At 41.3% G+C, this 25,097-nt stretch overlaps 1 protein-coding gene across 8 annotated transcripts; it reads right to left on the bottom strand.

The window, feature by feature from the left end:
- Positions 1-3,603: 3,603 nt before the first annotated feature.
- LOC133539901 (zinc finger protein OZF-like) lies at positions 3,604-15,938 on the bottom strand. Of its 8 annotated transcripts, XR_009803511.1 has the most exons (7): positions 15,466-15,938; positions 12,841-13,083; positions 10,072-10,204; positions 9,738-9,834; positions 9,055-9,227; positions 8,759-8,916; positions 8,151-8,636 (listed from the first exon to the last, which is right to left on the bottom strand). XR_009803511.1 is itself a non-coding variant. In XM_061882213.1 (6 exons), the coding sequence occupies exons 1-4, from the start codon at positions 15,587-15,589 to the stop codon at positions 9,221-9,223; spliced, it is 471 nt and encodes a 156-aa protein (XP_061738197.1). In that variant the 5' UTR covers positions 15,590-15,937; the 3' UTR covers positions 8,151-8,636; positions 8,759-8,916; positions 9,055-9,220. The 8 variants fall into 8 exon arrangements, 7 of the variants coding, with proteins under 7 accessions (XP_061738195.1, XP_061738194.1, XP_061738196.1 ...); XM_061882213.1 differs by lacking the exon at positions 10,072-10,204 and having other exon boundaries at positions 15,466-15,937; XM_061882214.1 differs by lacking the exons at positions 9,738-9,834; positions 10,072-10,204 and having other exon boundaries at positions 15,466-15,937.
- Between the last annotated feature and the right edge of the window lie 9,159 nt (positions 15,939-25,097).

Genomic DNA, 25,097 nt, shown 5'->3' with positions numbered 1-25,097 from the left:
GCAATAAGCCGTAGAAAATGGATGGATGGATCGTCACCACTGCCTTCTGTAATTCCCCCTGCACTTTTGCCAAATTATACATCTTTCAAATCCAACAATTTTGCTACAGCTTTGACACAATAATCTTTTTTTTCCCGTCTTTTTTTTGCTTGCATATGGAAGAATATTACCTTTTTGTCCGTGGTTATCATTGAAATCGCCGATTGCTGATCTTCTCATTACTTTCCACTGATACATTTTCCTGATTGTACATTTTAAACTACATCGGCATAAGCAATATTTCACTCTGCTTTGATTTGATAAATTTTTGATTCTTGTTTCCTGGCCATACACAACCCATAAGCTGCCGAATAACATACTATGATTATTATTGTTATTACTATGTAATATAACTCCATATTTGCGTTCTCCTCCACACCTTCCAAACTGTTGCTTAACACATTATTGCTTTATATTTATATATTTGACAGTTGGCACATCTTGTCGGCAGAGGAACTGTTCAGATCTTCCATTTTAACTTGAAGCGCCCCAAAAATAGGCTCTGTAGTGTTCTATAGCTTTTACAATACTGACATCTAGTGTCTTAACACTGCAACGACCTTCAAATATACGATTCAACGTCCCTTCCCTCTGCACTTTTTTGGAATTTTGCCCATTATTTACAATCATTATGAGAGACAAGAACACAGATTTAATATTAGTTTTTTATTTTTAGGATTATAAGGATGAAAACACACTTGCAAGAGTCACCATTGTAACCTTTAAAGCCCTTTCATCGCGCTTTAAGAGTCTATATTAAATAGTAAAGAAGCTTTTTAGCCAAGTAACACTTTATATATATATACACACACACACACACACACACACACACACACACACACACACACACACACACACACACACAATACCCAGTAATATGTTTGGAGGAGAAAAGATAACGCCTTTAATCCCAGGAACACCACATCTACCTTCAAGCATGGTGGTAGTAATATCATGCTCTGGGCCTGTTTTTCTGCCAATCGAACTGGTGCTTCAAATGGGAAAATGAAAAGGGAGAATTACTTCCAAATTCTTCAGGACAACCTAAAATCATCAGCCCGGAGGTTGGGTCTTGGGCGCAGTTGGGTGTTCCAAAAAGGCAATGACCCCAAACACACGTCAAAAGCGGGAAAGGAATGGAAACATCAGGCTAGAATTAAGGTTTTAAAATGGCCTTCCCAAAGTCTTGACTTAAATGTGTGGACAATGCTGAAGAAACAAGCCTATGTCAGAAAACCAACACATTTATTTGAACTGCACCAATTTTGTGAGGAGTGGTCAAAAATTCAACCAGAAGCTTGTGGATGGCTACCAAAAGCACCCTATTGCAGTGAAATTTTCCAAGGGACATGTGACCAAATATTAACATTGCTGTATGTATACTTTTGACACAGCAGATTTGGTCACATTTTCAGTAGACCCATAATAAATTCATAAAAGAACAAAACTTCATTAATGTTTTTTTGTGACAAACAAGTATGGGCTTCAATCATTCTATCACAGAAAAAATAGGAGTTGTAGAATGTATTGGAAACTCAAGACAGCCATGACACTATGTTCTTTACAAGTGAATGTAAACTTTTGAACTTGACTGTAGGTCTCATCCTATTTTAATCAGAGAGTTGTCTATAAAAAGATGGCTGACATCAATTAAATGTCATTAACTTCAATAAAACTAAATATATCATGTTTTGATATTGTAAACATGTAAATCACAAATTATAATGGACAATACTGAAATAGAAAGAGAAAAAACAATCAAATTTTTAGAAGTTATTATACAAAACCCAAAACCAATGACGTTGCCACATTGTGTAAATCGTAAATAAAACAGAATTCAATGATTTGCAAATCCTTTTCAACATATATTTAATTGAATAGACTGCAAAGACAAGATATTTAATGATCGAACTTAGAAACTTTGTTTGTTTTTTGCAAATAATTATTAATTTAGGACTTAATGGCAGCAACACATTGCAAAAAAGTTGGCACAGGGGCATTTTTTACCACTGTGTTACATGCTTTCCTTTTAACAACACTCAGTAAACGTTTGGGAATTGATGAGACCAATTCTTGAAGCTTTTCAGGTGGAATTATTTCCCATTCTTGCTTGATGTACAGCTTTAGTTGTGGTATTTTAGGCTTCATATTGCGCCACACATTTTCAAAGGGAGACAGGTCTGGACTACAGGCAGGCCAGTTTAGTACCCACAATTTTTTACTACAAAGCAATGCTTTTGTATCACATGCAGAATATGGCTTGGCATTTTCTTGCTGAAATAAGCAGGGGCGTCCATGAAAAAGCCGTTGCTTGAATGGCAACATATGTTGCTCCAAAACCTGTATGTACCTTTCAGCATTGATGGTGCCTTCACAGATGTGTAAGTTACCCATACCTTGGGCACTAATACACCCCCATATCATTACAGATGCTGGCTTTTGAACTTTGCGTCTATAACAATCCGGAAGGTTCTCATCTTCTTTGGACCGTCGGACACGACATTCAGTTTCCAAAAACTATTTGAAATGTGGACTCGTCAGACCACAGATCACGTTTCACTTTGCATCAGTCCATCTTAGATTACCTCGGGCCCAGCAAAGCCGGCAGCGTTTCTGGGTGTTGTTGATAAATGGCTTTCGCTTTGGAGAGTAGAGTTTTAACTTGCACTTACAGATTTAGCAACCAACTGTAGTTACTGACAGTGGTTTTCTGATGTGTTCCTGAGCCCCTGAGGTTATATCCTTTACACACTGATGTCGTTTTTTGATGCAATACCGTCTGAGGGATGGAAGGTCACGGGTATTACCGCTTACGTGCAGTGATTACTCCAGGTTCTCTGAACCTTTTGATATTACAGACCATAGATGGTGAAATCCCTTAATTCCTTGCAATAGCTGGTTGAGAAATGTTGTTCTTAAACTGTTTGACAATTTGCTTACACATTTGTTCAAAAGGCTCTGCGATGGGGTGGCGACTTATCCAGGGTGTACCCCACCTTCCGCCCGATTGTAGCTGAGCCCCCCCCCCCCCCCCCGCTACCCCAAAAGGGAATAAGCGGTAGAAGGTGGATGGATGGATGGATTTGTTCAAATGTGGTGACCCTTGCCTCATTCTTGTTCATGAATGACATAGCATTTCATGGAAGCTGTTTTTATACCCAATCATGGGACCCGCCTGTTCCCAATTAGCCTCTTCACTGTGGGATGTTCCCAATAAGTGTTTGATGAGCATTCCTTAACTTTCTCAGTCTTTTTTGCCACTTGAGCCAGCTTTTGTTAAACATGTCACAGGCATCAAATTCCAAACGATCAAATATTTGCCAAAAACAACATTTCTCAGTTTGAACGTTAAGCATCTCGTCTTTGCACTGTATTCAATTGACTATAGGTTGAAAAGGATTTGCAAATTAATGTATTCTGTTTTTATTCACAATTTACAAAACATGCCAACTTCACTGGTTTATGGTTTTGTAGTTGAGAAAACTACACTCGAAACTACATTTAAATCATACAAATAACAAAATATAAAAAATGACTGCAATATAACAGAACAAAATACATACATAACAAATAACTACATTTATTGTTCCCAACTTTAGTTGAAGCATACATTATATATTGCATAAAGTCTGGGAACATACATATAAAACAATCACAAAAGAATATTCATATTACAAAAAAAACTAATTAAGTTTAAAGAATGTATTATCAGGACCCAACAAATGATTCATTAAGTCACACATTTCAAAAGTAAATGATAAAAACACATACTGCTCAAATGATGTACAAAGTAAATAATGATATTAAAATCCGATATTAAAACACTGTTATGAGTAAGCTTAAAATTTGATTATGAATTTCCATATACACATTAAATGTTTATTGTATGTAACATACATGTTTTGTACTGTTTACTCGTACCTTTTTAAGTCAAATTGCTCTGATTTTAATTAAAGTACACTAGTTTGTATATCATTGCATATACTTGACCCACAAAAAAAAATACTAACCTGAAATATATCATCTATTAATGTAAGAAGAATATTAACAAGTATGTGTTACATACACAACAATAATGTAAATCATGTTATATGTGCTGATGTCAGAAGGCCATGGTTAATAAAGTCTGCAGCTTCATTTGCTGCTGTTCTCACCAGCACACTTGTGTTTCTTACACTGGTACTTATAAGAGAATCTTTCATCACACACACTGCAACTCAACACTTTCTCACCTGTGTGTGTTCTCATGTGTGCTTTCAAATGTTGACTTTGTACAAAATCTTTACTGCAGATAGAACAGGAAAGTAGTTTTTCTCCAGTGTGTATTCTCATGTGTACTTTTAAATTGTTACTTTGTACAAAACCTTTACCGCAGATTGAACAGAGAAAATGTTTTTCCCTGGTGTGTATTCTCATGTGTACTGTCAAATATTGACGTTTTACAAAATCCTTACCGCAGATTGAACAGTTATACTGGTTTTCTCCAGTATGTATTCTCATGTGTTTTTTTAAATACTGTCTTTGGAGAAAATATTTACCACATTCTGAGCAGGAAAATGATTTTTCTTCAGTGTGTGTTCTCATGTGTATATTCAGATCACTATTTTGTATAAAACCTTTACCACATTCGGAGCAGAAAAAAGTTTTTTCTCCAGTGTGTATTCTTGTGTGTCTAATCATAGCTTGCTTCAGAGAGAATCTTTTACTGCAAACTGAGCACACAAATGGCTTTTCTCCCGTGTGTATTCTCATGTGTACTTTCAAATTTTGACTTTCTGCAAAACCTTTACTACAGATTGAACAGGTGAAAGGTTTTTCTCCAGTGTGTTTTCTCATGTGTATTTTCAGATCACAACGGTATTTGCAAGTTTTGTCACAGTGAGAACAATTAAAGCGTGTGTTGTCAGTGTGACATGTCTTGTCGGCTTTAGAGTCTTCATCATCAGTGTCAGGAGAGTGTGATGTGTCGTCACTATCTGATAGTGGAGCTAAGAGCTTGTCTGCTTGTGATCCTCCACAGAGGTCTCCATCAGCTTCTGTTGTGATGTGTTGAGTTGAGCTGCTGCTTAGAGGCTCCACCTCTCTCTTCTCCTCACTTTTATGTTTGATCTCATCATCTTCACTCTTCACAATCACACCAATCACTGGGAACTCCTCTGACCATTCAAGATGCTCTCCGTCCTCTTCCTCTTTAACAAGCAGGGTCAGTGGGTACTGTTCTTCCTTTTTAAAGTAGTGGGGATGTGTCACTTCCTTTTTCTCTTTAATGTTAGAGGTTAGTCCATCAACATCTCTCTTTTTAAAGTGTGAGGTCGGTGGTGCCTTCTCTTCCTCATGATTGTGGTAGATTTGTGGTTCTTCCTGCTCTATCTTGAAGCTGTCTTCCTGCTGCAGAGGGAGAGGATGTTCTTCACAGACGTCTGCAAAACACAAGAAGACACACACATGCTTTAGAAATGTTGAGTTTTATTCAGTCACATGAGGCATTCAGAACATATGTACATGTACTAAAGAAAACCAAGTTATTTTATGAACTGGCTTGAACTTTCTGTGGGGGACAAACAGGCCGCTCTTTAAAACATTATTCACAGTAAAATAAGACCAAGGCGGATGGACTTTTTAGTATGGACGGGCAATATGGCTCAAAATCTACAAAACCCAAAACCAGTGAAGTTGGCACATTGTGTAATTCGTAAATGAAAACAGAATACAATGATTTGCAAATCCTTTTCAACTTATATTCAATTGAATACACTGCAAAAACAAGATATTTAATGTCCGAACTAAGAAACATATCTTTTTTTTTTGCAAATAATCATGAACTTAAAATTTAATGGCATCAACACATTGCAAAAAAGTTGACACGGTGCATTTTTACCACTGTGTTGCATGGCCTTTCCTTTTAACAACACTCAGTAAACGTTTGGGAACTGAGGAGACCAATTTTTGAAGCTTTTCAGGTGGAATTATTTCCCATTCTTGCTTGATGTACAGCTTAAGTTGTTCAACAATCCGGGGTCTCTGTTGTGGTGTTTTAAGCATTTTCAATGGGAGACAGGTCTGGACTACAGGCAGGCCAGTCTAGTACGTGGCTTGGTATTATCTTGCTGAAATAAGCAGGTGCTTCCATGAAAACATTGCTTGGATGGCAACGTATGTTGCTCCAAAACCTGTATGTACCTTTCAGCATTAATGGTGCATTCACAGATGTGTACATTACCCATGCCTTGGGCACTAATACACCCCCATATTATCATAGATGATGGCTTTTGAACTTTGCGCCTGTAACAATCCAGATGGTTCTTTTCCTCTTTGTTACGGAGAATACAATGTTCACAGTTTCCAATAACAATTTGAAATGTGAACTCGTCAGATCACAGAACACTTTTACACTTTTCATCAGTCCATCTTAGATGAGCTCGGGCCCAGCGAAGCCGGCGGTGTTTTTGAGGGTGTTGTCCTGGGAACAACACCCTCAGGCGGTACTGCATCAAAAAACAACATCAATGTGTAAAGGATATCACCACATGGGCTCAGGAACACTTCCGAAAAACACTGTCAGTAGCTACAGTTTGTCGCTATATCTGTGGGGGCAAGTTAAAACTGTACTATGCAAACCATTTTGCAATGTGTTGCTGCCATTAAATTCTGAGTTAAAGATTATTTGCTAAATAAAATTCAACATTAAATATCTTGTCTTTGCAGTATATTCAATTGAATATTAGTTGAAAACGATTTGCACATCATTGTAATCTGTTTGTATGTACGAATTACACAACGTGCCAACGGGGGGCAGGGGTTAGTACGTGTGCCTCACAATACGAAGGTCCTGGGATTGATTCTGTGATGGGGATCTTTCTGTGTGGAGTTTGCATGTTCTCCCCGTGACTGTGTGGGCTTCCTCCCAACTCCAAAGACAGGCACTTGGGGATAGGTTGATTGGCAACACTGAATTGACCCTAATGTGTGAATGTGAGTGTGAATGTTGAGGTGGCGACTTGTCCAGGGTGTACCCAGCTTTCCGCCCGAATGCAGCTGAGATAGGCTCCGGCACAAGGCGCAAGTGGTAAAAAAATGGACGGATGGACAACATGCCAACTTCACTGGTTTTGGGTTTTGTAATATTTACATGATTCCACTTAGCAGTGTCATCAAGAGACATGTGATTATTTTCCAGTTATGCTGATGACACACAGCAATACATTTCCCTGTCTCCTGATGACACAAGACCAAATTATACTCTTTTTAATTGCATTTCAAATATGTCCTGGATGGCAGATGTTTGTTTACATTTTAACCAGGACAAGACTGAAGTTTTAGACTTTTGCCCTGAGGAAGAAACACACATCAGAACTAAAATCATTGTCTTCAACTTCATCACCACAAGTAAAAAATCTGGGCATTGTTTTCGACTCTGACCATAGTTTTATACCACATATAAAACACAAATAGTTTTTTTATCTCTTTAAAAATATAGCCAGAGTTTGCCCAATTCTCTCTCAGGGCACCACGGAGACGCTAATGCATGCTTGTATTACAAGTCGTATAGATTATTGTAATGCCCAGCATTCTGGTCTTCCTGAAAAGGTTATTGCACATTTGCAATTACTCCAAAATTCAGTGGCATTACACATTACACCGGTTTTAAAATGTCTGCATTGGCTCTCAGTGTGTTTCAGTATCCAATTTAAGGTTGTTCTTAGGGTTTCTAAATGTTTTTTTATGGTATTGAGCCTTCTTATCTTTCAGATTTCACTGTAAAAACTGTTGCCTAGATCTAACTCAATAAAAATAAGGCAACATTTTCCAAGCAATTTTTGTTAGTTTAGTCAACTAATTGGTATTTTGAGTAAGTAGAACTTAATAATATGCATTTCGATTTATGCAAAAAGATTAAGTTGAGTTTACAGAAAAAGCCAAAAAATTGAGTAAAATCAATGTAAAAAAAAACATCAGCATATTAAACACACAAGACTTAATTAAAATAAGTAACATTTAAATGAAAAAATAATTGTTGTACTCAATTTTATTAATTTTGACCAACTTACCCTTTCTTTGTTCTGAAAATGGAAAAATTATTTAGAATAATAATTTTAAAAAATCAAAAGATATCAAATTCCAACCTTCATTAAATCATTACCATATAAAAAAAAGTGTCAATGAGCTGGACAGTATGAACAGTCAACATCCATATTTAGTGCATAGAATACATGACCTCAACTTTTTAAAGTGATGTGTAGAACACCTTCACAGTAGTTTTCTTTTTTTTTAACCGTATGCATATTAATCAAACATTTTCACAAGCCATATCCAAACCGTGTCAATAAGCTGGACAATATTAATAGTCAAGAACATCAGTATTTAGTGCATAAAAGAATGCATGACCTCAGCATCTCAAGTTTTACTCAGAACATTCACAGTACAGTTTCTTGCTAAAACAATTTAACATTAAGATTATCTGTACTTCTGTAACAATTCACAAGCAGAACAACTTCACAGTAGTGTCTTTCAGTGAGCTCCTGTCCACTCTCTCCCATGTTCTCTATGAGGCATCTCAGAGTCACATCTCTCTTCATCACTGCAGAGGCACTTGGGTCCTAGAGTTAAAAGAATAATAAATCAATGAATTTTGTTGGCACTTTTACTCCAAATCTGTGATACCGTTATTAGAGCAGGATTACAGATTCAGTTTTAAACTTTTAAACCACTTTTTACCCACCTGTATCAGTTCCATCAACAAGTTCTTGATGCGCTGACCAGTCACTCCTTTTGCACTGAAGACATCCAGGATAGGAGTTTTGGAGTGTACTTGTCCAGCTGGGACATAAATGTTGATTCCAGTGGAACAGCAGTGCACCTTCGGAACTCTTCATTCCTCTGAAAGACAGCAAATGTTGACCATTACTGATATTAAGGGTTTTAGTATACATTTTCAGACAAAAAGTGAGACTAGTATGTCATGTCCAAGTCACAATGGAAACTTGGTCAGGAAAAATAGAATGATTAATCATTTACCTGGAATGGTTCGATGAGGGCATGCAGTCTTTCCTTAAATTCTGCCGCCCCAGGAGACTTGGCAACCACTTCCTGTCTTCTCCAACTGTATGTTGTGGCCATCCTATCATTGATGGTCCTGGCACAGTCCTTTCTCTGATAGGCTGCACATCAGTCAGAGCAGGAATCAGGATCTGCACATGCAAAGGAACAGTCAGTAAACAGGCTGTCAGACGCGCTCAGTCTCCTGCAGCAGGTGGTTAAATATGCAAATGAGGGCAAAATCTCCATCAAATTTACCAAAATAAACTGTGGTTTTCACCGACCAAAACAAACGTAAATATTCAGCAGTGTGTTAGCAATGATATTGTTTCGTTTATATACAGTTTAAGACAAAATAACTAATACTTACTTAACCAACAGACGAGTATCACAACCCATCTCACCAGCACATAACAGCTTCCCCAGTTTTGCTGGGAATGTGAATAAGCTACATCACTACAGCGTCTTGACTACAAGCAAAGAAAACGCTCATTTTAAACCGCACATGTATAAACAATGTTTGGTTGAAGTTATGAGCTGTTGGCGGTAAGAGCACATTCGAAATGGCAGTCGGCGGAAAAGTAGCAAACAAAATATAACGTTGAACCATGCTTTTGAAAATGTATACATTTCAATCCTGGCAAAGACTGACTTTTACTTACATGAGTTGGGTAAAGTGTTTTCCTTGGGCTCCGTGAAACAACGTGTCTGGGCTTGTTCTTCCACAGCTGCAGGTGGGCGGGTCCTGACGTTTTAGGTCTGATATAAACATTGGAACTGAGTTTTGCTAAATCAATGTTGGAAGTCCAATAAAATTAATTTTATCACATAAAAAAGTAAGTCACGAAAATATTCACACTTTTTACTTATAGATTACTCAAAAAGTATAAAAATAAAAATAAGTTGATTAATTGGAATAAATATACTTTTAAAAATAAAGTAAAATGGACAATACCCCTGAAAGAGTTTTTACAGTGTTGCTTTTACCCTACCAACCTTCACATGCCCTGAGATCCTGCGGCAATCATCTCCTAATTTTTCCAAAAGTTAGGACACAAAGTCACTGGACAGCATCTTTCCACCATTATGGTCCTCGTCTATGGAATGTGCTTGCCAGACGACCTCAGGGCTGTGGAAAACATTTATGTTTTAAGAGCAGGCTTAAGACCCACCTTGTTGATTTGGCTTTTACCTAATATTAATTGATTTTATTGAAGTAATTCATACTTTACTTTTTATTTTATTAGTTATGCAAGATTTTATTTAGTTATATTATTTCATATTTACTATATATTATTCTTTTTTTGTCTTCATATTTCTTACTTGTATTTTATACTTTATGTCAACTTATGGTTCTTACTATTTTACAGGTTTTAATATTTTTACTTTCCAGCGTTCCTCAGTGGGAGCCATCTGCCTCAGGGGTTGTCAGCCTTGCTGTTGGGGCGCTTTGTGTCAGCGTCCTTGTGGCTGTGGTCTGGTGACCTCCTGTTGCAGATGGCTCCTGTGATAGTGTTTACTCACATATCTCCTCTGTACTCGACCATGCATTCATGTGTTCATATAGTTGCATATGTGTGTATATGGGTGTGTATGTGACACACAGACGGTAACTCTGATTGACTTACTGAAGGAACCCATCACAGATCAATCCATAAGTGATTGTACCTAAATCTAGCCAACCACAAAAAGCTCCATGCAGTATAAAGCAATCAAAAGCAACCTATGGCAGGTTTTTGCGTCTTTATTTTTCACACACACACATTTCAGTGCAGTGTTGTCAACTTGGCGACTTTCTGACTAAATCTAAATAAATAAATGGGTTGTACTTGTATAGCGCTTTTCTACCTTCAAGGTACTCAAAGCGCTTTGACACTACTTCCACATTTACCCATTCACACACACATTCACACACCGATGGAGGGAGCTACCATGCAAGGCGCCAACCAGCACCCATCAGGAGCAAGGGTGAAGTGTCTTGCTCAGGACACAACGGACATGACGAGGTTGGTACTAGGTGGGATTTGAACCAGGGACCCTCGGGTTGCGCACGGCCACTCTCCCACTGCGCCACGCGGTGGAAGAGTGGGAGAGTAGAACCATTCCAACTCTTCTTACTGACTTTCTTTCTCAAAAGCGACAAGCGACAAATCTTGCAACTTTTTTTGGGATATTTGGAGACATAAAAGTGCGTAACACTTTCTAATATCCTCAACGTTCAAGCAGTGTTGCTGATTGTCTTTTCCTCACAGCCGGTCCTGTCTACTGAATGTCTGCTCTTGCACAACTTGTACTGAACACACTTTTAAGTGCAATAATAATGAAGTCCATTCCATTATAGTCAGAGCAGCGAGGATACCAAACCCACTCTGTTCATAGCTGCTGCTGTTTCTGCCTAGGTTGAGATGAAAATGTTTCGTCACTGTCACGCTTCAAATAAAAACAAACCTATCGTTCATGTTAATGGACCAGTCGATAGATGGGGTTTGTTTGTGAACATCCCAACCTGTCAGTCTTTTGATCAAATTTGACACTCTAACATTTAACAAATGTGTAGCAAATAAAAATACAATTAAACTAAAAATCTACACAACAAAATTCATTTACAGTTGTAATTATAATTTTCATTTTTAACTCAGTCATCCTTTCTTTAAGTTTACGGATTGCAATGCCTTAATTGATACTTATACTATTTGCTCATAATTAATGCAGGCACTGCTTGTTTTTTAGGTGTCTATTTAAAAAAATAAACATATGACATTGTTCTGACATGATACAATTAATTTTCTTCTCACCATGCAAAGCTTCCATCTGCATCGAATCCTATGGAGTTTTAATGTTTTAAAAATATTGTTAGTAAAATGTATCACAACGCATGTATTAAGATTCATATCACATCGCCATTCAAGGTACAGACGCAAAGCCCTAATAAAAACGTTCAATTTTAGTGTTTTGTGCACAGCATATCCCAGGCATGGGTCATGTGGATGACCCTTGCCTAGGTCATTCTAGCTCTGTCTGCAAATTTGACAGTGACAATCCAACTAATGCCTCCTCAACGCAAAATACTGTCCTTGCTTGCGACTTACGCTTAAACATGTTACACTTCACACCGTAGGGAGAAATGGTAACTTCAAGCTAGAGCTCTTGGATGTAAACAAAGGTGGGCCAATCCATACATATAACGATAGTAGTGATATCAAGTATAATGTAATGATGTGCAGGTGTTTAAGCATCAGTTGACACAAATTTGTCAACGATTTTAGACCTTTTCATCAGCTTTCCTTTTGGACCACAATGTTTACAAACGTTGTCCTCCACATGATTTGTTCTACAGCCACAAATGGTTGAACTTGCCCTTACAATCTTACACAAATAACTCTGCTTTCCTGTGGGCTTTCCTAATATCCGCTGCGAGCTTAACTCTGTTGTAACATACACAGTACCACACACTCGTCCTGCTCCAGAATTTTGACCAGGCTGAACAGATAGTTTATGTATTTATTTAAACAAATGTATGTATCATTATAATTTTGGGGACATTTCCAGGACTTATTTTAGATTTTTTAGAAGATTGTGATAGAACTTAACACACCCCAAGGTCTTAAATTGAAAGGATTAGATTTAAGACTTTACGTCTGTGAGCATTAAGTGATGAAGCCTACTTGGATGAGAGGCCAAACGTCTTCTAAGAAAAAACGAACAGTCCAGTTGTGATGGATTGAATGCCCTGAGAATAAAATGATACGTGGATGTTGTGCTTACTTGGACTGTGATGACGCTGTGAGGACTCAGGGGGTTTGTCTTCATGGTCTTCAGTCTTCACAGAGACAACACTCAGTGGAAACTTGGTGAGATCCGTCTCCTCCTGCCCTAGAGGACACACTCCCTCCTGACTGCTCCGCACTTCCTCCTCTTCCTCTTTAATGTAGGATGGCTCTGCCTCATCCTCTTTTACACAAGGGGGATGTAAATATTCTTCTTTGATATGGGGGGGCTGCTGGGCGTCTGTTTGTGTAAATAAGTAAATAAGATTATTAGAGAATATAAATTGTTTTTGACTGACACTGTTAACAAAATGAGATTATTTGTGTTCTTTTGTGTGTTGTGTTAAAAGTGTGTAGCTAAACAACCATTAAAAACACAGGAAAACCTTCCTTTTGTCCCAGCCACTAAAATTACTTCTAAATTGGTACAGTGAGTAAAAAAAGGCTTGGGAATTGTGTTGGGGGTGGGGGGCATTCTTAACATTACACTCACTGGTGTAAAGTGTGTAACCATTTTTTTGTATACATGTCCGCCTATTACACCTAAACTTTACCTACAATTTTAACCATAAACCTGTTATGGTAATTTTCTAACCATGAATTAAAGGCCTACTGAAATGAGATTTTCTTACTTAAACGGGGATAGCAGGTCCATTCTATGTGTCATATTTGATAATTTCGCGATATTGCCATATTTTTGCTGAAAAGATTTAGTAGAGAACATCGACGATAATGTTCGCAACTTTTGGTCGCTAATAAAAAAGCCTTTAATGTACCGGAAGTAGCAGACGATGTGTGCGTGACGTCACGGGTTGTGGAGCTCATCACATCTGAACATTGTTTACAATCATGGCCACCAGCAGCGAGAGCGATTCGGACCGAGAAAGCGACGATTTCCCCATTAATTTGAGCGAGGATGAAAGATTTGTGGATGAGGAAAGTGAGAGTGAAGGAATAGGAAAAAAAAAAAGACGAGGGCCGTGGGAGCGATTTAGATGTTATTAGACACAGTTACTAGAATAATTCTGGAAAATCCTTTATCTTCTTATTGTGTTACTAGTGTTTTAGGGAGATTATATGGTCGTACCTGTACAACCTGAAGGTCGGCCCTGCACCTTTCTTCAGCACCAGTCGACGGGTGGTGGCGATGCCCATCTCTGCCCTTCGCAAGGGACCCTCATCGAAACACGATCTTTCGACATGATCGCTGCATAATACACTGTACTTTGTGTGTGTGGTTCAATCCGACCGTGTTTGCTAGACATCTCTGTTCCATCGTAAAGCTTGAATATCATCTTTCGGGAATGTAAACAATTAAACACCGGCTGTGTTTGTGTTGCTAAAGCCGGCTGAAATACACCACTTCCCACGTACAGCTTTCTTCTTTAATGTCTCCATTGTCCATTGAACAAATTGCAATAGATTCAGCAACACATATGTCCAGAATACTGTGGAATTTCGCGATGAAAACAGACGAGCTAATAGCTGGGAACGATCCTGGAACAAAATGTCCTCGACAATCTTTGACGTCACGCGCAGGCTTCATCATACCGAGACGTTTCAGCCGGATATTTTAGTAAACTAACCCGGCATGTGTTGCAATGTTAATATTTCATCATTTATATATAAACTATCAGACTGCGTGGTCGGTAGTAGTGGGTTTCAGTAGGTCTTTAAATATAATGAAAAACAATAAAACACTTCTCATTCCGTAACTACTTAAAAAAGTAATACCATGTTTTTGTCATTATACAGAATACTTTTCTATATGGTCATTTTGTTGACTAGGCCAAAAGGAGCTCTTACAAAACATGTTTTACTAAGTCGTGTTTTTATGGAGGAGTACGTCCATCAACAATTCCTCTTTAGAGCACAGCTCCCACATTCACTTGGAGACCATGCGTGCTAAGGCAAATTAGTTTTTTTCCCCTTGGACTCAGTCTGGACCCCCTCCCGAGGGTCCATCCTTAGACCGATATGTTTTACTCTTCCCCCCTTTCCCAATATCACCTTTTCCCCACCTTTTTGAAGCAGCAGCCGTAAGTGGCTGATCCGCTTGTCTCCCTGTAACGTATGTCTGCTCTTAGTGGGACTGTCCCGAAAATGTAATTTCAGTTCATATATGTCTTATACATGTTAAAAAATGGACAATAATAAAGCATCCTGAATCTTTATCTACAACACGCTGAAAGAAAGTCAGTGACATTAATCTTTTTTATAATAAAACAACTGTTGACTATTTTGCTTATTGAAAAATGATTGACAATACATGTTTACTTTCACTTATTGGTGCATATAGGTCAAAATCAGGAAGTGAAATTAGCCAACCTCTCATGTCTGAAACTGTCTCCTTGTTATGAACAAAATAAAAACAAAGCAGTGCATCATCCTCATACGATAATTAACCGTCCATCCATCCATTTTCTACCGCTTATTCCCTTTTGGGGTCGCGGGGGGCGCTGGCGCCTATCTCAGCTACAATCGGGCGGAAGGTGGCGTACACAATGGACAAGTCGCCGCCTCATCGCAGATAATTAACTTTCCTATACACAATATATTAAAGAATAGTATTGTTAATCAAATATAAAGTTGGCAAACATGTGAGAGTAAGAAGTAAACAAACCTGTTTGTAAAACAATCTGATGATGTTTCTTATAATAGGCGTCCAGTAGTTGATGTTGTCGCTCCTTCCCCTCTTTTGTTGGACACAGTTCCTCCTCGTACTCTGCTATCGTTCTTTCACACATTTTCCCACAATCACAACACTTTACACTCACACTTGGTCTCTGCTAAGCCATGTGTTGATAACTTCGGCGTATTCTAGTTAGCAGCTAATAAGCTAAGCTAACTAGCAAGGTTAGCTCATTTGCCAGCTAAAATAGCACAAGAAGAAGCATCAAAGTGCGCCAGACAAATGTATCCGAATACAAACAACTTTAGACAATGTTTGCTTCACTAAACGTCATGTATGCACAAACTAAAAATGCTGAACAATAATGCCCACGTTTAGGCCTTCTTATCAAACGCCATCTTGCTTGTTCCTCGTTCTTCTTCTTCTTCTTTCAAATTCAGCAGACCAGTAAAACACGTTTGGCGTATTGCTGCCCTCCACAGGTTATTCTTCTTCTTTACAGTTTAAGGCAGCGGGCATTCATATGTGTTGCCTTACTGCCATCTTCAGTTTTATTTTACAATTACATTAGACTTAGACTTCCTTTTACTGTCATTTAAATGTGAGCTTTACACTAGTGCAGGGGTGTCAAACTCAAAAACAGAGTGGGCCAAAATTTAAAACTGAACAAAGCCGCGGGCCAAGGTTGAACAAATTAACCTTTTAATAGGGACCCAAACAAGTTTTGCATTGAACATTGAACAAGCAAGGCTTATATGCAGTAACTCTATAGTGACATGCAAAATCGAGTTTCAAATAATAACAATAACAATTTAAAAAAAATATCAATGGCATATCAAATAAAATCTAAATACAAATTTCCAGGTTGTATCCCGCCTTCCGCCCGATTGTAGCTGAGATAGGCGCCAGCGCCCCCCGCGACCCCAAAGGGGAATAAGCGGTAGAAATGGATGGATGGATGGATGGAAATTTAATTCCTCTTTTCTATTTGCAGCCTTCTGAGGTAAATATCAAAATATATTGTAGCGTCCCGATAGAGTTAGTGCTGCAAGGGGTTCTGGGTATTTGTTCTGTTGCGTTTATGTTATGTTACAATGCAGATGTTTTCCCGAAATGTGTTTGTCATTCTTGTTTGGTGTGAGTTCACAGTGTGGCGCATATTTGTAACAGTGTTAAAGTTGTTTGTACAGCCACCCTCAGTGTGACCTGTATGGCTGTTGACCAAGTATGCTTGCATTCACTTATGTGTGTGTAATAGCCGCATATATTATACGAGTGGGCCTGCACGCTGTTTGTATGGAGGAAATGCGGACATGACGACAGGTTGTAGAGAATGCTAAAGGCAGTGCCTTTAAGGCACACCCTCAATATTGTTAATCCGGGTGAAAATCGGGAGAATGCTTGCTTGATTTTCAGGAGGGGCACTGAACTTCGGGAGGATTGGCAAGTGTGAGAAATTGCGGTGTTACAGCCAGGGGCACCAAAGGGGGGGGGGGGGGGGGTAAGGAGACGGATTCTAGGGGCATATGATGGAGGGGGGCCCAGAGAGGCCCCTAATGATGATGAAATTATATGAAATTAGAGCAAAGCATTTTTGGTTGGAAAAAAGAGATAAAGAAGTAAAATACAGCACTATGTCATCAGTTTCTGATTTAATAAATTGTATAACAGTGAAAAATATTGCTCATTTGTAGTGGTCTTTCTTGAAAAAAAGATGTAAAAATAACTAAAAACTTGTTGAAAATAAACAAGTGTATATAAAAAAATAAAATAAAGATTTCTACACATAGAAGTAATCATCAACTTAAAGTGCCCTCTTAGAGGATTGTAATAGAGATCCATCTGGATTCATGAACTTAATTCTAAACATTTCTTCACAAAAAAAATAAATCTTTAACATCAATATTTATGGAACATGTCCACACAAAATCTAGCTGTCAACACTGAATATTGCATTGTTGCATTTCTTTTTCACAGTTTATGAACTTACATTCATAGTTTGTTGAAGTATTATTCAATAAATATATGTATAAAGGATTTTTGAATTGTTTTGAATATTTAAAAAAAAATCTGTTGTTCCCCTTGGCATACCTTCAAGTACCCCCAGGGGTACATGTACCCCCAATCCAATCCAATCCACTTTATTTATATAGCACATTTAAACAACAACAATGTTTCCAAAGTGCTGCACAGCCATGTTAAAAATAATTGTAAAAAAAAAAAAAAAAAAAAAAAAAAAAATATATATATATATATATATATTGCTCCACCAATGACTGAATAAAAATAAAAAATGAATAAATATAAAACCAATAAAAACAATATAAAAACAAATATGATTAAAAACTATTTTATAGGGTAAAATCCATTAAAACAGTAAAATAGAAATCAAAGTGTATAAAAAACACAGTGGACAACAGAGAACAGAGGACCACACAACTCACGTAGTGTTAAAATCCAAAGAATAAAAGTGGGTCTTAAGACGAGACTTAAAACACTCCACTGTGGAAGCAGTTTGAACATGGAGGGGCAGAGTGTTCCAGAGCTTAGGGCCGACCACAGAGAAGGCCCTGTCTCCCCTGGTCTTAAGTCTGGTCTTGGGCACCACGAGCTGGAACTGGCTCTCGGACCTCAGAGCGCGCGCAGGAATGTAAATTTGGATAAGGTCCGAGATATATTGAGGTTCCAGTCCATGTAAAGATTTAAAAACAACAGCAATGTTTTAAAATCAATTCTAAAATGAACAGGGAGCCAGTGCAAACTCTGAAGAATTGGGGTTTTATGCTGGCGTTTCTTGGCCCCTGTTAAAAGTCTTGCTGCCGCGTTCTGGACTAACTGCAACCGGGAGAGAGCTTTTTGGCTAATGCCAGCATAAAGTGCATTGCAGTAGTCCAGGCGACTTGAAATAAAAGCATGCACGACTTGTTCAAAAAGGTTAAAAGATAAAAACGGTTTAACCTTTACTAAAAGACGAAGGTGATAAAAACACGATTTTAAAACGCCATTGACTTGTTTGTCTAGTTTAAAATCGCTGTCTACAGTGACGCCAAAGCTGGTGAATTTGGGACCCACATACATTTGCAATGGTCCCAAGTCAGTGAGGGCCGGACCAAAAACTAAAATTTCCGTTTTTCCCTCATTCATTATTAAAAAAATATGGGCTAACCAAGCCTTGACGTCGCATAGACAGTTAAGAAGGGGTGTCAGGGGGCCGTGGCTTTTTGAAATCGGCATATGAATTTGGCAGTCATCTCCATAAAAGTGATAAAACACTCCATGTTTCTTAAAAATATCTCCAAGAGGAAGGAGATAAAGAGCGAACAGGATGGGGCCTAACATAGATCCCTGGGGGACACCACAGCAAAGCGGGGCATAAGTGGAAATGGCGTCCCCCAGCCTGACAGAGAAGGACCTCTCAGACAGGTAAGATCTGAACCAGGCTAACGCAGTCCCCCTGACACCCACACAGTCTCTCAGGCGGTCTAAAAGAATTGTGTGGTCGACTGTGTCAAAGGCAGCTGTAAGATCTAAAAGCACTAAAATGGCAGAGCTGCCAGAATCAGACATTAAAAGCAAATCATTAAAAACCTTTAAAGTGCAGATTCAGTACTGTGCAAAGCTTTGTATCCAGACTGAAATGGATCTAAAGTGCTATTTTCATCTAAAAAAGGCTGCAGTTGTGCCAGAACACATTTCTCCAAAATCATTGACACAAAATGTAATTTGGAAATGGGCCGATAATTTGACAAACTTGTCGGATCAAGACCTGTTTTTTTAATCAAAGGCTCAACAACAGCTCTTTTACAAAAGGAGGGGACACAGCCAGAAATCAAGCTGCTGTTGATGATGTTTCTAACAGACAAATCAATAGTGTCCCAGATTTCTTTAAAAAAGCGAGGGGGGACTGGGTCTGTGGGACACGACGAGGGTTTTAGCTTGCCGACTATTCCTGTAAGTTCAGGCATGGACACAGGCTCAAAGTGACAGAACACAGTCGAGCACTGAGTGGCCACATTAAAACTGTCATGATCCGTAGTCTGGATCATGTTTAGTTTAGTTATTTTCTGTTAGTTTGGACTCCCTTTGTTGTTTGTGTACCTTTTTGTGAGTCAGTTTGGTCACCATGGCAACATATTAATTTCACCTGCTGAGGGTTCCAGACGCACACCTGTTTTTTTAATTACTTCCTTATTTAAGCCTGCCTTGTCCCGTCAGTCGGTCTTGGTCCCTTGTTTGCGGTATGCAACTGTTTCGTTGGTAATTCTAGATTTCTTGTTACCTGATCCTGTGCTAGTGTTAGCATTAGCTTCTGTGTTTTCGCCACGTGTTTCTTTTCGTCTGTTTTTGTACCAGTGTTTTGTTATTAAATCATTCTTACCTTTTAGTTGTTGTCCGGAGTGTCTATGTTTGCGTTGGAGGAACGATCCCGCATTAAAATGCGACCCCCACGTGACAGAAGGGACCAAGCTTACAGTTCCTTCGCCATAGACTCTGAAGATGTGGAGCAAGGTACGTGGAGAGCAATGGAAGCGGAGACTCTACGCCACTCGCCCTTGGAGCGCCAGGACCTGATGTGGGGTCCTAATGGCAAGTTGATTCCGATCACCTCCGTATGGCCCGAGGACATCGATCCACCACAGTACCGGACGCGTCAGCGAAGACGGAAGCCGTCCAAAAGGGCTCCACTTCGCTACCGGGACGTGCCGCTCCCTCAGACTCCTCCGGACAGCAAGACGCCACAAGCAGCAAAGTTTTCCTCGCCGCCGATGTTTGGTAATCCAGTCACTCATTTTGCCAAACAATTTTCTGATTGGGCTGCTAACAAAATGAACTCCGGCTACGACTTCACTCCATCCACTCTTCATGACGTCACTCTGCCCACTTCTGATGACGTCACTGAATCGGCGCGCGGCGATGACGTCATTCCGCCGGCGTCATCTAAGGAAGTCACGGACCATAATGTTCTTGTTGTGCCTTCTGTCTCCAGGTGTAAGTCACCTACAAAAGACTATAATTCAAAGATAAAACACTACCAGGACATTTTTTTGATATTTAGATTTCCTCAGTCTTCTTTTGATTGCCAAGCTCCGCCCCCCATGGCTCTAGTCCCGCCCACGACACGGACGTTTTCTTCTTGTCCTCCCACACAATCTCAGGTGGGAGAGGGAGATGCACTTGCTGAACATTTTTTAGGGGAGGATTCTACCCACCTCCTAACCTCCCTCCACCCACCCCGAAAGACGGTTCCAGACCGCAAGAAGTGCGTCTGGTATCCGCCTCTTGGGGGGGGACTGGGGCAGGGGGGCGGTGCGGGGGGAGTGGCACAACTGCGCCCAGCCAAGCCGCAACCTCCTCCTAGGCCGCCTCCACCAGCTCCACGACCAGTACCAGCACCAGCTCCACGACCAGTACCAGCACCAGCTCCACGACCAGTACCAGCTCCACGACTAGTACCAGCTCCACGACCAGTACCAGCACCAGCTCCACGACTAGTACCAGCTCCATGACTAGTACCAGCTCCACGACTAGTACCAGCTCCACGACCAGTACCAGCACCAGCTCCACGACTAGTACCAGCACCAGCTCTAGTACCAGCACCAGCTCCACGACCAGTACCAGCACCAGCTCCACGACCAGTACCAGCACCAACTCCACGACCAGTACCAGCACCACGCCAAGTACCAGCACCACGACAAATACCAGTACCAGCTCTACGACAAGTACCAGTACCAGCTCCACGCCGCCAAGCACCGCCATGCCAAGAACCAAGCCAAGTCTCGTCTTCTGCTGCGTCCACGCCTGACTCCTCATCTGCTGCGTCCACGCCTGACACGTCTTCTGCTGCGTCCACGCCTGACACGTCTTCTGCTGCGTCCACGCCTGACACGTCTTCTGCTGCGTCCACGCCTGACACGTCTTCTGCTGCGTCCACGCCTGACACGTTTTGTGCTGCGTCCACGCCTGACTCCTCTGCTGCGTCCACGCCTGACTCCTCTGCTGCGTCCACGCCTGACACGTCTTCTGCTGCGTCCACGCCTGACACGTCTTCTGCTGCGTCCACGCCTGACACGTCTTCTGCTGCGTCCACGCCTGACACGTCTTCTGCTGCGTCCACCCCTGACACGTCTTCTGCTGCGTCCACGCCTGACACGTCTTCTGCTGCGTCCACGCCTGACACGTCTTCTGCTGCGTCCACGCCTGACACGTCTTCTGCTGCGTCCACGCCTGACACGTCTTCTGCTGCGTCCACGCCTGACACGTCTTCTGCTGCGTCCACGCCTGACAAGTCTTCTGCTGCGTCCACGCCTGACAAGTCTTCTGCTGCGTCCACGCCTGACAAGTCTTCTGCTGCGTCCACGCCTGACAAGTCTTTTGCTGCGTCCACGCCTGACAAGTCTTCTGCTGCGTCCACGCCTGACTCCTCGTCTTCTGCTGCGTCCACGCCTGACTCCTCGTCTTCTGCTGCGTCCACGCCTGACTCCTCGTCTTCTGCTGCGTCCACGCCTGACTCCTCGTCTTCTGCTGCGTCCACGCCTGACTCCTCGTCTTCTGCTGCGTCCACGCCTGACTCCTCGTCTTCTGCTGCGTCCACGCCTGACTCCTCGTCTTCTGCTGCGTTCACGCCTGACTCCTCGTCTTCTGCTGCGTTCACGCCTGACTCCTCGTCTTCTGCTGCGTTCACGCCTGACTCCTCGTCTTCTGCTGCGTTCACGCCTGACTCCTCGTCTTCTGCTGCGTTCACGCCTGACTCCTCGTCTTCTGCTGCGTCCAGGCCTGACAAGTCTTCTGCTGCGTCCACGCCTGTTACGACGGCGCCGACGTGCCAACTTCCACGTCGACCATGGATGTGGCCGCCCCCTGGTCGTCCGCCACGCCAAGTGCATCCACCTCCCTGTCGGCCACGGATGTGGCCGCTCCCTGGTCGCCCGCCTCGCCGGCTGCAGCGGCGTTCCAATCGCCGCCGCCACTTGACTTTGCCTCGGTGGATTCGGGGACACTTGGCCTGGCGACCCACCGCCAATTCCTCCCTCCGCCCTCCCGTGACTCTTGACCCTGCTTGTTTTTGTTTATGGACATCTGGTATCTGTCCTTGAGGAGGGGGTACTGTCATGATCCGTAGTCTGGATCATGTTTAGTTTAGTTATTTTCTGTTAGTTTGGACTCCCTTTGTTGTTTGTGTACCTTTTTGTGAGTCAGTTTGGTCACCATGGCAACATATTAATTTCACCTGCTGAGGGTTCCAGACGCACACCTGTTTTTTTAATTACTTCCTTATTTAAGCCTGCCTTGTCCCGTCAGTCGGTCTTGGTCACTTGTTTGCGGTATGCAACTGTTTCGTTGGTAATTCTAGATTTCTTGTTACCTGATCCTCAATCAATCAATCAATGTTTATTTATATAGCCCCAAATCACAAATGTCTCAAAGGACTGCACAAATCATTACAACTACAACATCCTCGGAAGAACCCACAAAAGGGCAAGGAAAACTGTGCTAGTGTTAGCATTAGCTTCTGTGTTTTCGCCACGTGTTTCTTTTCGTCTGTTTTTGTACCAGTGTTTTGATATTAAATCATTCTTACCTTTTAGTTGTTGTCCGGAGTGTCTATGTTTGCGTTGGAGGAACGATCCCGCATTAAAATGCGACCCCCACGTGACAAAAACTTAATGGAAAACGAGAAAGATTTGCCCGAATAGAAGCAACCTTATCATTAAAAAAGGAGAAATATTTTTCACAAGTTTCACTTGTCATCTCCAGTGAAGTGGCTGGATTCGGTTTAAGAACATTACTAATAGTATTAAAAAGAACACGTGGCTTACTGATGCTATTTAAAATCAAGTCTGACAAATATTTTGTTTTCTCAGCTATAACCACACTTTGATAATTTCGACAGTTTTCTTTTAAAATTTGATAGGAGACTTCCAAGTGATCCCCTTTCCACTTGCGCGCCGCCCTTCGCCACTCACGCCGAGCTGTGCGTGTGGTTTCATTGAGCCAAGGTTCCTGTTTTGGTTTGGGACGTATAGCTCTGAGGGGCTCTATACTATCCTGAATCTTAGAACATGTCGAAAGAAAAGAGTACATCAATTGTTCAGTGTCTGCAGGGTGTGATTTACTCTGCATGGACTCAGTAAACAAAGGAGAAAAGGCGGCTGCAGTGTCAGACCTAATAACACGCGCATGACGCACGGCAAGCGGCTTTACATCAGGTGCAAAAGTTAAATTAAACACAACAGGACTGTGATCACTGAACACCGCATCACCAATAAAAACATTGTCAACAATAAAACCATAAGACAGTACAAGGTCTAGTGTATGCCCGCGTTCGTGTGTAGAACCACACACAGACTGTACAGAGTTAAAAGAGTCAATGACATTCAGGAAGCTCCTGGATAATGGTTCGTCTGGGCAGCAGGTGTGAATATTAAAATCACCAACAATTAAGACACGATCATATTTGGGCAGGATTTCGGCCAGAAATTCAGAAAAGTCATTTATAAAGTCTTTGTGGTACTTGGGTGGTCGATATACGACGACACACAGGAAGACATCAGAAAGACCCAGTTCAAACATGCATAGTTCGAAGCTTACGGCTGACGGCATTTAAAGTCATTTTTAAAAACGACTGCTAATCCTCCTCCTTTTCGGCCGGACGACCGCGGAGAATTAAAATAGGAAGTTCATTAAGAGCGGCGGACTCACCGACTCTCAGCCAGGTTTCTGTCAAACAGAGGAGGTCCAGTCCGCGGGAGACGAATAAATCCTTCAGGATAATTGTTTTGTTGGTCAAAGATCTTGCGTTGACAAGACTGAATTTAACGGGCGCCGGCGCGTCCAAGGCCGCTGCTAATCCAGGTGGGGCCCGACACAGAGCCCGCAGGTGGCGGGAATTCACGCCGCGTCTCCGGGGGCGGGGCCAGCAGGAGTGAGGCGGGCGAGCTTCCCTCTGCAGACCGACAACAGGAAAAAGATTCTCTTTATTGAAAAATGAAGAAGTCCACACCTGCTCGAGCGAATGTCCTTCCTTGGTTGTCCTGGGAACCCGCACGACGGCATGAGACTGTCACAGTTGGCGCCCAACCCGAAAGGACCATCCGAGGCGAGGGAGGACGATCTCCTCTGGGCTCTCGTGGGCGTGTTCATGGACCTAGCGGCAGGCAGCCGGCAGCGGCTCGAGGAGTCTCGCCAACAGTTGCAGCTCCTGCAGGTCCTGGTGGACCAGGTGCATGGCAGCGAGGGCCCCCACAAAGAAGTGGTGGAAGAATAAGCGGTGAAAGAGGAAGTGGTGGTCGAAGAAGAAGAAAAAGAAGAAGTGGTGGTGAAAGAAGAAGTGGTGGTGGAAGAAGAAGTGGTGTTGGAAGAAGAAGTGGCGGTGGAAGAAGAAGAAGTGGTGGAAGAAGAAGAAGAAGAAGTGGTGGTTGAAGAAGAAGAAGAAGAAGAAGAAGAAGAAGAAGAAGAAGAAGAAGAAGAAGGAGAAGAAGAAGAAGAAGAAGAAGAAGTGGTGGTGGTGGTGGTGGTGGAAGAAGAAGAAGAAGATGAAGTGGTGGTGGAAGAAGAAGACAAAGACAAGGAGGAATACAAAGACAAGGAGTAAGACAGAGAAGAAGAACAAGGGGAAAATGAAG

The sequence above is a fragment of the Nerophis ophidion genome, linkage group LG21, assembly GCF_033978795.1.
Source record: "Nerophis ophidion isolate RoL-2023_Sa linkage group LG21, RoL_Noph_v1.0, whole genome shotgun sequence".
NCBI classification, from domain to species: Eukaryota; Metazoa; Chordata; class Actinopteri; order Syngnathiformes; family Syngnathidae; genus Nerophis; species Nerophis ophidion.
The sequence above is the reverse complement of the archived record's forward strand: the minus strand, read 5'-3'. Positions and strand labels throughout refer to the sequence as shown.

Excerpts from the sequence above, each read along its gene's own strand:
- LOC133539901 (XM_061882210.1), bottom strand. The coding sequence starts at position 15,589 with ATGTGTGAAAGAACGATAGCAGAGTACGAGGAGGAACTGTGTCCAACA. Across the intron at positions 13,084-15,465 it reads TCAGATTGTTTTACAAACAG|ACGCCCAGCAGCCCCCCCAT; the intron begins GTTTGTTTACTT and ends TTACACAAACAG. Across the intron at positions 5,460-12,840 it reads ACAGCGTCATCACAGTCCAA|ACGTCTGTGAAGAACATCCT; the intron begins GTAAGCACAACA and ends TGTGTTTTGCAG.